This window comes from Oncorhynchus mykiss, chromosome 30 (assembly GCF_013265735.2).
Source record: "Oncorhynchus mykiss isolate Arlee chromosome 30, USDA_OmykA_1.1, whole genome shotgun sequence".
Classification (NCBI taxonomy): Eukaryota; Metazoa; Chordata; class Actinopteri; order Salmoniformes; family Salmonidae; genus Oncorhynchus; species Oncorhynchus mykiss.
Window position 1 is genome coordinate 17,276,329 of NC_050570.1, and position 14,063 is coordinate 17,290,391.

The 14,063-nt window shown below is 42.0% G+C and overlaps 1 protein-coding gene across 5 annotated transcripts in view; it reads right to left on the reverse strand.

Moving 5' to 3' along the window:
* Positions 1 to 3,610: 3,610 nt before the first annotated feature.
* Positions 3,611 to 14,063, reverse strand: part of atp8b3 (ATPase phospholipid transporting 8B3) — a 33,227-nt gene continuing 22,774 nt past the window's right edge. For all 5 annotated transcript variants that reach the window (XM_036969123.1, XM_036969119.1, XM_036969120.1 and 2 more), the window contains 5 exons: positions 6,465 to 6,548; positions 6,103 to 6,327; positions 5,788 to 5,926; positions 5,543 to 5,673; positions 3,611 to 5,448 (listed from right to left, as the gene is read on the reverse strand). In XM_036969123.1, coding sequence (XP_036825018.1) covers positions 5,194 to 5,448; positions 5,543 to 5,673; positions 5,788 to 5,926; positions 6,103 to 6,327; positions 6,465 to 6,548 — 834 coding nt within the window. In that variant the 3' untranslated portion in view covers positions 3,611 to 5,193. The remainder of the gene's footprint in view (positions 5,449 to 5,542; positions 5,674 to 5,787; positions 5,927 to 6,102; positions 6,328 to 6,464; positions 6,549 to 14,063) is intronic.

Below are 14,063 nucleotides of genomic sequence, written 5' to 3' on the forward strand. Positions count from 1 at the left end.
CCACAAAGGAGGAGGTGGCTACCATGCAGATAGAGTTGAGTGCCTTTTTTCTTCAACCACAGGTGGGACTGCTCTGGACACACACACACACACACACACACACACACACACACAAACACAATTTGTTATTAAATGGACAGAAAGGGGCACAGAGTGGGGGCTGTGTCAGCATCTTCTTTCATATTGACTTTCCATCTTGATACACTAGAATAAAAGCACTTTATCATGTAGAAAGTCTAGAAAACATTTTCTAGACAGTATTTAAATCAGACAAAAATATGTTACTTTGAATTCCGTAAATCATTTTGTTACTGCATAGTAGTTGCTGTCGGAGGGGCTCAGAGTGTGCCCTTTTTTTCTTAGCCTGGTGTTCTTCTGTTCTCTATCCCTTCACTCCTCCCAACAGAGATATTTTTATGTAACAGAGAGGGAGGAGGTAAAGGGCTTGGCAGAAGTCAACAGTGGCCAGGATGTAGTTGTAATATCTTACCACTGTATATCATTCTCCCTCCACACTTGGTGCAAGCACTAATGCTGCGCGGAGCACCTGAACAGTCATTGACAATTATAGACAGACACAAGTTCTCTCTCCCTCCGCCTCCACCCTGTCTACTCTACTCACACATCAACCTCTCCCCCTGGCCAGAGCTAAGACTTGGTAGGCATCTGTTGACAATTAATTCTGAAATACCTCAAACCTTTCAAGTTTATGTAATTAACTGACAATAATCATCCTAATGATAAAAATGACTATGATTCTATGATACTATGATTCTATGATTCTATGATAGTTAGTTTTGGAACTTGTGACTTGAAGCTTTATACTGTTCAATGTTTTTATTTGTTTGCTTATTTTTCTTTTACGTTTCCTGTTTGTTTTGCTGCGGCATGCACTTAATGTTTTCATAAAGTAAAGACATTGTGAATGTTTCTGGAAAGAGAGGAAGAGACAGGATAGAATGCTAGAAGAGGAAGGGAAGAGAGAGAGAGAGGGCTACAAGAGCTACTTAACACATAGATAGATGTTTAGCTCAGCTATTTGAGGAGTGTATTTTTAAAGACCAAAAAAAAATGTAGCGGATTTGGATCGGATAAAAAAAGAAGCATCAGTTGAATATCAACCTTTAGGAAGATGTTATTTTACTCATCCCAAGCTTTCTTCTGCCATTTTGTTCTCTTTTCTCCAAAACAATTTCACAGTTACTTTTGAAGTGTGTTCAAGTGCTCCTGATGTTATTAATATATTGAAAACAGCACCTCCTATTGAAAGGGAGGTGCAAAAAAAATTTCTGCATGGATATTGTATAACTGTATAGAAACCTACAGGAATGACCTGTGATTTTGTGCGAGAGGAGGAAGGAAAGACTGGGGTGGATGGAGGGGGGTATTTAGCAAAAGGGCGGGCTGGGGTCGGGATTTGGCATTTGTTTTTAGAAATGTTTGTCACTGTTGGATTCTCTGGTTGTGTGCATGTGTTGTTGCAACCCTCTCCCCTCCTCATGTTTTTTTATGCATATAAATCCTGACAGTAGGGGGCAGTGTGCTGGGGGAGGTTCCACCCCTCCTCTCCAATCAATCTCATTCAATCTCATTCCTCAGCCTGGCTACTAACATGGTCCTGTTGGTGGCTGTCCTGCTTTTCCAAGGCCGGGTTGTTTCCTTGGAGTTAATCAGAGGGACTAAGCCACAGGCCTGTATGTACTGTATGCCATCCTTTACTTCAGTCTGTGTGTGTATGTGTGCCTGCACTTGTATTTATCTGAAGAAGTGATCTTTTTTTGGTTTGCAATCTTTGTCAAGTGAAATTCTAACATTTACCAACCAACCAGTACATTGGCAACTGACCCCTCCAACCAGAAATGTTCATCTACTGTCAAACAGCATATGTGCATCATCTTCCTTTGGGATGTAAAGTTGCCAGTCGGCCTGCAGTCAGACCCGGTTAACACCCCAGTCACACTGTGCTCTCCCTCTTCTGGTGCCTGTTAATCAATCAGAACCAAGTGTCTTTGTGATGGTAGAAGACAATCAGTTTCAAAACAAGGAAAAGGTCGAGAGAGGACAGGCCAGCAGGGGGGCTGGGAGGAGAAATCGGGAAAAGAGGCTCTCTGGGTCATTTACAGATGTACTGCGCCGACAGCAAAAATATGCCCATTACCAACTACTACCCACCACCCCACACCATATCATCAATCTCATCACAAACAACACATCATTACAAACAACTCAAACCAAACAGTTATACCTTACCTCGAGACACTCCTACTCTGACACCCCTTGTCTATATTATTAACCCAATGCAAACTACACAACCGACAATGCAGTGCTGTGCAATGCAAGACAGCTGTTACTGCATTTCCCATCTGACCCCTGTCCAACATGGTCTCCTGCTGATCTAATGTTGATGTAACCAGCCATGAGAGATATGAGGCTCTGGCTGGTGGCTTTTGCACAGAAAACTATGCAAACACCTGACCCCCCCAATCTTAATCATTGCTGCTGGGTCAGAGTGTACAAACTTCTATCCCCCACCTACCCTTTCCATTTCATGACATCTGCCCCCTTCCCGGTTTGGGTTTAGCAGCTTCAGTCACTTAGGGTACTGTAGAGAGGGCCTGGAGAAGAGAGGCACTGCAGCACTGACTCTCTAGTGGGAACCAGACTGTGCTTTTACAGCTTTTAAAAAGACCCCAAACGTAATTGACATGAAATGGAGTCCATGCCCAAGTGGGTAGACTAAATCAATTTGCTACATGGTTCAATGTGTTACAATGTTGTACTGTATAGTCTCTGTTCAGGGGCAAGGAAGGCCCCAATCAATCAATGCAGAGACATCCATATGGAAGGAACACTCTATAAAGGCAAGGGCGACTTACAGTACACATACTCATACACACACACAAACTCACTCACCTGCATGGAATTACAAACGAGTCTGCCCTTTGAGAGCATTTGCTAAAAACCAAAGATGAATTCAGAGGTATGACAATCTGACAACTGAACCGAGACAATGCCTAGCTCTCAAAGCTGCTCTAGTTTCCTGTGAGTGATTCCAACACTGGCCATGTAAACATGCCTCCCTTGCTGTTAGAACACACACACACACACACACACACACACACACACACACACACACACACACACACACTTGTGCGTCCTGCAGGATGTTGAAGGCCCAATACACTGAGAGCCTCTTGTCCCTCCTCCTACTGCAGAAGCAGGAGAGCCTGTGGATAACTTTTTATTTAGCTTTGGTGGATACTTTCGAGAAGGAAAATAAATCGGAGTAATAACCGTTACAGAAAATAAGAACTTAAAAAGGATAATATGGGTAAATTGCGTGTTTTGAAACAAATTAACAAATAAAACAATTGTAAAACATCTGTGCTGTCTCCGTTTGGTTTGTTTTTGCTCTTGAAATGAGGTAAAATTCTATGGGCAAATACACAAATGTATACCCCAAAACATGGGGCACACACATCCTACAGTATGTTGCAAATCCAAACAATCTTCTCTCAATTACTATGCATCCCAAGGTGTATTCAATTGATATAATTTAACAATGTAGGTGACTGCTGAAATAAAAATATGATTTTTAAACCAATAAGGAGTCAAATATAATTTATTTAGAAAAAAATGCATACAAAAGAGAAAAGAAAAACACACAAATGTAGGATTTCAATTTGAGACAGTTTGCTACAGCAGGCAAATAATCCTGCAACAACAGGAAATGTGAATTATTATGTGGATTATATAATTAATGGACATTTTTGTAGGAGTTGATACATATTTCGAAAATTACAAACGTCAGAAGCCTTTTTAAACCTCAAATACACTACAAGTTATTCATTTTCAGCATTACAGGAAATGCACTACTGTGTATATACAAAGTATGTGCATATCCCTTCAAATTAGTGGATTCAGCTATTTCAGCCACACCCGTTGCTGACAGATGTATAAAATCGAGAACACAGCCATGCAAGCACCATAGACAGACATTGGCAGTAGAATGGCTTTACTGAAGAGCTCAGTGACTTTCAACGTGGCACCGTCATAGGATGCCACCTTTCCAACAAGTCAGTTTGTCAAATTTCTGCCCTGATAGAGTTGCCCTGGTCAACTATAAGTACTGTTATTGTGAAGTGGAAACGTCTAGGAGCAACAACGTCTCAGTCGCAAAGTGATAGGTCACACAAGCTCACAGAACGGGACCACCGAGTGCTGAAGCGGCTAGTGCGTAAAAATGCAACATTCACTACCGAATTCCAAACTGCGTCTGGAAGCAATGTCAGCATAAGAACTGTTAGTCGGGAGCTGCACAAAGTGGGTTTCCATGGCCGAGCAGCCGCACACAAGCCTAAGATCACCATGCGCAATGCCAAGCGTCGCCTGGAGTGGTGTAAAGCTCGCCGCCATTGGACTCTGGAGCAGTGGAAACACATTTTCTGGAGTGATGAGCCACATGTCACCATCTGGCAGCCCAGTAGTTGAATCAGGGTTTGGCGGATGCCAGGAGAACGCTACCTGCCCAAATGCACAGTGCCAACTGTAAGGTTTGGTGGAGGAGGAATAATGGTCTGGGGCTGTTTTTCATGGTTTGGGCTAGGCCCCTTAGTTCCAGTAAAGGGAAATCTTAACGCTACAGCATACAATTAAATTTGAGATGATTCTGTCCTTCTGACTTTTTGGCAACAGTTTGGGGAAGGCCCTTCCTTGTTTCACCATGACAATGCCTCCGTCCATGGAGCGAGGTCCATACAGAAATGGTTTGTCGAGATCGGTGTGGAAGAACTTGACTGGCAATGTTCCAACATCTAATGAAAAGCCATCCCAGAAGAGTGGAAGCTGTTATAGCAGCAACGGGGGAACCAACTCTATATTAATGCCCATGATTTTGGAATGAAATGTTCAACAAGCAGGAGTCCTCAGATGTTTGGTAATGTAGTGTTTCTCCTGCAACAGGGTGATCAAATTAAGATCACAAACCACTCCCATATCATCCAACCATCATTTGAACAGTTACACCTCAGTCTAGGATTCTGCTGTCCAAGGTGCTGAACTACCAGGGCTAAATCATGGGTTAAACTATGACCCTATAGACAGGCCCTATTTGCAATGTTTTTACTGCTATAGAAAATATATTATTCTTGTAGTTGTGGAGGGACCTACACACATTATCAATCCCATTTCCATCTATTTGGATGAACCAATTTCAGTAATATTCTTCGGAGCATCATAGCTCTGTGTTCGGCCTGCTAGTGTGACATTTTCACCTAAAGTTCCCCTCCTGTCAACTGGGGGAGCTGTGCTACGGTGACTAGCTCCAGAAGTGATGAGACGGCCAATGCCTCGGCCCTGAGACATGGCGTAGGAGGAGCGGCGGTGGGAGTCTCCTCTCCTGAAGCCAGACTTCTGCAGCTCTACAGGCCCGTGCTTGGTGATGTGAACCTGGTGGAAATCAGAGAACAGGTCAAACATGACTTCTCTCCACTGTGGGTAATGTAACATGGCCATCCCACATGCACGCGCGCGGCAGTCTCACCCTATGTTTGTCTGGGTTAGTGAGGATGATGTTGAGGGTGTGGATGGTAAAGGAGGGTAGGACAGCAGTCCAGGCTGTCAGCAGGGCTGTGAACCACACCACCGGGTTGGGGAAGGCATTCTGAGACACACCTGATCAGACCACAGACAAACACACCCAACCACCTCAATATTACCACACACATAGTCAGTTCAAGACAGTATAAAATATCAATGTTAAGACAGTGGTAGAAGTGAGTCGTGTACCAGGGAAGTAGTAGTCTACTGGGGACTTCTCAAATAGCTTGGGACTGTGAGTGATAGGCGTACACACAAAGAACAGGCCAAAGCTGACACACATCGCAGCCACACTCCACTTAGTCCAGTGTCTGGTCAGGAGAATGATCTGAGACACACAAACCAACACACATTGTCCATGTCAATACATGTATCATAATCATCAACCATAATCAGCAGTGATGTGCAACTCCATAGAACTGTTTACGTCCGTTCCATGTTTACGGCCGTTCCATGATTTGATTTGATTTGATTTGATTTGATTTGACCTCCAACCCTTTTAACCTCAATGGTGGCTGAGAACAACAATGCTATGCTGACAGTGACGGCCATGGTCTGGTAGTCCAGGGCAGAGTTGTAGAAGACCCCCAGGGGCATAAAGAAGAGAACCAGAGAGGTGTAGAAGGCATGGAGCAGGGTGGCAGCCAGCAGCCAGGTGTTGAACAGCTCCTGTCTCTGGCCAACCTTGTAGAGCTCTGGCCAGCTCAGACTGCACTCTGCACTCACATCCTATAGGAGAGAGGAGATCAAACAACAGTATGGTAAGGGTCAGGAGTGTGTCCATGGCCACATGGAGTAAAACAGAAACTCTGGGCCCCTTGGGATTTCTCACCTCGTTACAAAGATGCCTTTGTCTTTTCTCTTACCTGCTCAAAAATGCCCAGGCATTCTACTGGCATTGCAGTGTAGAACACAGTGTACAGGATGATGAACCAATTCTCATACAGAGACTGGAAGAAAACAGCACAGAAAATGGCTAAAACATTGGGATATTTAAAAAAAGGTTGCAGTTCCATTGATTTGGGGGGAGGGGGGGGGGGGGGGGTTACAGGTATTTACATTCATATAATTTCATAATCCATATATTTTCTATTCATTATTTATACATTGTACCTGTGGGCTGCCACTCCAAAGAAGAAGAAAAAAAGTAGAGAACATAAAATAAAAACATGACAAAGTATCATATTTGTTGTTTAATTAATAATAAAATATGTATAAACAGGAAAATCAAACAAAAGAAGAAGAGGACCTCCCCTTCCCCAAACCCATTCCCCCAACCCCAGCCAACAGCCAGCTGTAACAGTCTCTGATTGATTGAGAGATTCAAGGAGCTATCATCGTTATGTAACATAATAGATGCAAAGCATGAATATTTACATTCAAGCACTTCTAAATGAATTTTGTAACTATGCCCCAGAAGCATTCAACTGCAGGGCACTCCCACATCATAGGAAGGAAAGTGCCTACCTGATTTAGGGGACACAGTGAAGAGGTGGGAGTTGGGGCGAATATAATCGTAAAACGTTTCCTTGGTGTTAAATACAGTCTGTGAACAAACTTAAAATGTATAAATTGGTTTAGATTACTGGATGCCAATGTCATCTTTTTCCATATTCTGTTCCAGTTAAACAGTCATTCAGATTCAGTCAGATTTGAGGACCATACTTTTTAATGGCTGGCTCAGAATATGAGCTTTCCAAGAGTTGCTAATTTATTTATAAATTCCATAATTGGGAGTTGAGTTTCCCGAGGGACTCCATATGCCAGGATAGCTGACGTAAGTTGTAAATATTGAAAAAAGGAGTTGCCTGGTAATGTGTATGTATCTTTCAAATCTTGGAATGTTCTCAAACCATTACTGTCCATGATATCGCCAAGGATACGGTTTCCACATTTGGACTGTTGGTTGGGATGTAAAAGGCCTCCCTCCATACTGCAAGGCATTATTGTGAAATATTGGAGTATGGGCCATTTTGATTACCTTGATTACCAGTTACATTGTTTTTCAATAGCCAGAAGGGGAAGCCATGGGAAGCATTGAACTACAGAAATTCAGCCAGGGCAATATATTCATTAAAATAATATTTATTCTGCTGGTTAAAGCAACTGGAATGTTATTCCATCTACTGAGGTTGGATTGCATTGATTTGAGCGTTCTGTTAAGGTTTCTGACAATGGTTTAATCCAAGGAAGGAAAAATATCTACTCCCAAATATTTAAAATGGGAAACGACTGGGATTCTATGAGTAGAGACCAGTGGCAGTGGGTGCCGTTTAAGAAGAGGGAGAATTATAATTTTTTTAATGAACATGGACTTATTTCTATTAGAGGATATTGAATGACTGTCATTCATATTCCATTCACCCAGCTCAATGTAACATCGATAGGTTTAGGCTACTACATCAGTCTAAAATGTTCTCTGTACCCATCATGAGGTTGCTACAATCTAGCCAATGAATGAAAGACTACAACGTAGGTGCACAGGTCGAGAGAATTTTGAGTAATCAAGGTGACAGACAGTGACACATTCAATACCGCCTTGCACTCTTAACTGCATCTAGCTGATCTAGGGTGTAATCATTAGTCCAATAGTTGCAAACAAGAGTTTCTATTGGACAAATTCATGTATGTTAATCCCCGTTATCCCCAAATTCATGTACGTTTAAGCTCCTTTGTTTTGTTAACGTTGAGGGAGAGGTTATTTTCTTGGCACCACTCCACCGGGGCCCTCACTTCCTCCCTGTAGGCTGTCTCGTCATTGTTGGTAATCAGGCCTACAACTGTTGTGTCGTCTGCAAACTTGATGATTAAGTTGGAGGCATGCGTGGCCACGCAATCGTGGGTAAACACGGAGTACAGGAGAGGGCCGAGCACGCACCCTTGTGGGGCCCCTGTGTTTCCTACCTTCACCACCTGGTGTTGAAGGCTGAGCTATAGTTAATGAACAGCATTCTTACATAGGTATTCTTCTTGTCCAGATGGGATAGGGCAGTGTGCAGTGAGATGGTGATCACATCGTCTGTGGATCTATTGGGGTGGTATGCAAATTGAAGTGGGTCTAGGGTATCAGGTAAGGGAGAGGTGATATGCTTCCTTAATTACCCTCTCAAAGCACTTCATGATGACAGAAGTGAGTGCTATGGGGCGATAGTCATTTAGTTCAGTTACCTTTGCTTTCTCGGCTACAGGAACAATGGTGGCCATCTTGAAGCAAGTGGGGACAGCAGACTGGAATAGGGAGAGATTGAATATGTCCGTAAACACTCCAGCCAGCTGGTCTGCGCATGCTCTGAGGAAGTGGCTAGGGATGATGTCTGGGCCGTTAACCCAGCCTTGCGAGGGTTAACACGTTTAAATGTCTTACACTCATCAGCCACAGAGAACAAGAGCCCACAGTCCTTGGGTGCGGGGCATGTGTGGCACTATGTTATCCTCAAAGTGGACGAAGAAGGTGTTTAGCTTGTCATTGAAAATGATCAAGTCAGTCACCATGTCAGTATATATGTTGATGTTATTCTCAGAGTCTACCCGAAACACTTCCCAGTCAGCGTGATCAAAACAATCTTGAAGCATGGATTCTGATTTGTCAGACCAGCGTTGAATAGACCTAAGCACGGGTACTTCCTGTTTGAGTTTTGTGCCTATAGGAAGGGATGAGCAAAATGGAGACATGATCTGATTTGCTGAAGGTAGGGTGGGGGAGGGCCTTGTAGGTAGTGGTCAAGTGCTTTAGCAGTGCAAGTACTACAGTAAAATTGTTGATAGAACTCAGGATATGTGGTTTCCAGTTTGCACGAAGTCCAGTTTAGTTCCTTGAGGGCTGTCGTGTTATCGACTTGAGGGGGAATCTAACCGGCTGTGACTATAACTGAAGAGAATTCCCTTGGGAGGTAATACGGTCGGCATTTGATTGTGAGGTATTCTAGGTCGGGTGAACAAAAGGACTTGAGTTTCTGTAAGTTATCACAATCACACCATGAGTGGTTAATCATGAAACATACAGCCCCGCCTTTCTTCTTCCAGGAGAGTTCTTTATTCCTGTCTGCATGATGTACTGAGAACCCAGCTGGATGCATGGATGGGGACAGTATATCCGGAGAGAGCCATGATTCTGTGAAACAGAGTAGGTCACAGTCCCTGACGTCTCTCTGGAAGGAGATTCTAGCCTTGAGCTCGTCTACTTTATTGTCTGGAGACTGAACATTAGCGAGTAATATACTTGGAAGCGGTGGATGGTGTGCACACCTCCTGAGTCAGACTAGAAGTACACTCAGAATACCTCTTCTCCACCAGTGGCGTCTTGGAGCAGCCTCTGAGATAAGTTAAATTGCCATGGATTGTTCGAACAAAGGATCCAATTCGGTAAAGTCGTATTCCTGGTCGTAATGCAGGTGAGTTACCGCCGCTCTGATATCCAAAAGTTATTTCCGGCTGTATCTAATAACACAAAAAACTTTCTGGGGTAAATATGTAAGAAATAATACACAAAAAAAAATTAAATATGCAAAGTTGCTTAGGAGCTGGAAGCAGAGCTGCCATGTCTGTTGGTGCCATCTTTTTCTAGTGTTGGATAGCCATAGCCATAGCCAGCTAGCTAACATAGCATCCCTCTATGTTTGAACCGGGTGTTTGAGTAGGCTAAACTAACTAGCTGCATTAGCTAAGTGAAAGTGAAAGTGAAAAATGTTTTACTAGGAAATATAGCTAGCTCTCTCTCTCGCGTTATCTCTTTCTCTCTTTTTTTGCTTCTCCTTAAAATTTTGGAAGAAATTAAAATGTTCAAAACTGTTCAACTATTATCTTTCTCTCTCTTTGAGGCAACTACTCAGCACATTTTATTTGCTGCAGTGCTAGCTAGCGGTAGCTTTCAGTACTAGATAAAATTATCTGGTCCTTTGATAGGATGGACGACATGTCAGTTCATGCTGCAAGAGCTCTGATAGGTTGGAGGACGCCTTCCAGAAGTTGTCATAATTACTGTGTAAGTCTATGGAAGGGGGTGAGAACCCCTACAGAGTGCTGCTGAGGCTACTGTAGATCTTGCAAAACAGTGTGTTTTAATAAATTATTTGGTGACGTGAATATATTTACTATATTTTTATCTAAAAGGGCTAACTTTTTTAATGTTACACTATTTTTATGTTCATGAAATTCACTGAGGATGGTCCTCCCCTTCCTCCTCTGAGGAGCCTCCACTGGTAGAGATGGAGTCTTCCATCAGGCAGTAGGGTTGATTTGGTTAGATCAATTTTAAAACTTGAGATTACGATGAATTTATCTATGATCTTCAATGCGTTTGGGAGTGATTGATATACATTGTCTAGATATGGTAAAGTATCATTTGCATATAATGGGATTAAATGATCAGTAGATTTGAGGGAAATTTGTATTATTTCCTTTGATTGATGAATTGCGTATGTTCCATTGAGAATAAAATTATCAAAGGAGAAATTGGATTGCCTTTCTGCTGCTTTTAGTAATTCTGAACTGAGAGGAGCAGATATTACCTGTTAAAACTTTGGCTATGTGATTGGCATATAGCATTTCAATTATATTAATTAAATTGGAACCAATTCCCATGTGTTCCAAGACAGACCAGAGATATGACCAATCTAGTCTATCAAAAAACAATTCTGCATCGAGAGATAAAACAGGTCAAGGAGCTGTTTTTTCTGATGAAGCATTTTAGATACAGTATGTAGTAATTGACGACGGTTATCCAGGGATAATTTATTTTGTTAGTGTGGACCAATTTTGGTAAGTACGTCTCAAGATGGGATGACAACATTTTAGAAAACAGTTTAATATCTGTGTTTATCAAAGATTTGGGGCCATAGTCTCGAACACTGGGTGGCATCCTTACCTTTGTTTTATTAAGGGAAAATTAGTGCTGTATTCACATCTCAAATGAGCCGTGAATAATAATTTTGAGCAATAGTGGACCTAATTGATTTCAACCATTTAAGTAGAGCTCAGACGCAATACCGTCCCATACAGGCGATTTGCCTTTATTCATACACACCAATGGCCTTTTGAGATCATTGAGAGAGACTGTTGAGAGAAGATGAGTTCCTCATTATTTTAGAAAGGACTTATTCAGGCCTGGTGTGGATTTACAATCAGAGACTTTGCTGTCCTTAAGCCATTTTGCCACAACTTTGGAAGTATGCTTGGGGTCAATGTCCATTTGGAAGACCCATTTGCGACCAAGCTTTACCTTCCTGACTGATGTCTTGAGATGTTGCTTTAATATATCCATATAATTTTCCTCCCTCATGATGCCATCTATTTTGTGAAGTGCACCAGTCCCTCCTGCAGCAAAGCACCCTCACAACATGATGCTGGCACCCCTGTGCTTCACAGTTGAGATGGTGTTCTTCGGTTTGCAAGCCTCCCCCTTTTCCTCCAAACATAACGATAGTCATTATGGCCAAACAGTTCTATTTTTGTTTCATCAGACGAGAGGACATTTCTTCAAAAAGTCTGATCTTTGTCCCCATGTGCAGTTGCAAACCGTAGTCTGGCTTTTTTATTGTGGTTTTGGAGCAGTGGCTTCTTCCTTGCTGAGCAGCCTTTCAGGATATGTCGATATAAGACTCATTTTACTGTGGAAATATTTTTGTACCCGTTTCCTCCAGCATCTTCACAAGGTCCTTTGCTGTTTTTCTCAGATTGATTTGCACTTTTCACACCAAAGTACGTTCATCTCTAGGAGACAGAACGCGTCTCCTTCCTGATCGGTGTGACGGCTGTGTGGTCCCATGGTGTTTATACTTGCGTACTATTGTTTGTACAGATGAACGTGGTACCTTCAGGCGTTTGGAAATTGCTCCCAAGGATGAACCAGACTTGTGGAGGTCTACAATATTTTTTCTGTCTTTGCTGATTTCTTTTGATTTTCCCATGATGTCAAGCAAAGAGGCACTGAGTTTGAAGGTAGGCCTTGAAATACATCCACAGGTACACCTCCAATTGTCTCAAATGATGTCAATTAGCCTATCAGAAGCTTCTAAAGCCGTGACATAATTTTCTGGAATTTTCCAAGCTGTTTAAAGGCACAGTCAACTTAGTGTATGTAAACTTCTGAAACACTGGAATTGTGATACAGTGAATTATAAGTGTATGTAAACTTCCGACTTCAACTGTACAGTATCAGTCAAAAGTTCAGACACACCTACTAATTCAAGAGTTTTCTTTATTTGTACGATTTTTTACATTGTAGACATCAAAACTATGAAATAACACATATGGAATCATATAGTAACCAAAAAAGTGTTAAACAAATCTAAATATATTTTTTTACTGTTGGAAAAGCATTCCAGGTTGAGAGAATGCCAAGAGTGTGCAAAGCTGTTATCAAGGCAAAAGGTGACTTCTGTAAAGAATCTGAAATATAACATATATTTTGATTTGTTTAACACTTTTTTGGTTACTATATGATTCCATATGATGTCTCCACTATTATTCTACAATGTAGAATATAGTAAATATAAAGAATTACCCTTGAATGAGTAGGTGTGTCAAAACTTTTGACTGGTACTGTAAGTAAATCAGTCAATTGAAATAAATTCAATAGACCCTCATCTATGGATTTCACATGACTGGGCAGGGGTGCAGCCATGGGTAGGCCTGGGAGGGTGTAGGCCCACCCATTTGGGAGCCAGGCCCACCCACTGGGGAGCCAGGCCCAGCCAATAAAAATAAGTTTTACCCATTAAAGGGCTTCATTACAAACAATATAGACATAAAGATTGTGGTGGCTGCTCAGTGTGGCATTTGACATTATTGATCATAGTCTACTGCTGGGAAAAAACATATGCGGATGACTCAACACTATACACGTCAGTTACTACAGCGACTGAAATGACTGAATCACTTAACAAAGAGCTACAGTTAGTTTCAGAATGGGTGGCAAAGAAAAGGTTTGTCCTAAGTATTTAAAAAACAAAAAGCATTGTATTTGGGACAAATAATTCACTAAACCCTAAACCTCAACTAAATCTTGTAATGAATAATGTGGAAATTGAGCAAGTTGAGGTGACTAAACTGCTTGGAGTATCCCTGGATTGTAAACTGTCATGGTCAAAACATATTGATACAACAGCAGTGTAGATGGGGAGAAGTATGTCCATGATAAAGCGCTGGTCTATCTTTTTAACAACACTATCAACAAGGCAGGTCCTACAGGCCCTAGTTTTGTCGCACGTGGACTACTGTTCAGTCATGTGGCCAGGTGCCACAAAGAGGGACTTAGGAAAATTGAAATTGGCTCCGAACAGGGCAGCTCAGCTGTGTCTTAGATGTACACAGAGAGCTAACATTAATATTATGCATGTCAATCTCTCCTGGCTCAAAGTGGAGGAGAGATTGACTTCATCACTACTTGTATTTCTGAGAGGTATTGACATGTTGTGATGCACTGAGCTGTCTGTTTGCACTACTGGCACACAGCTCGGACACCCATG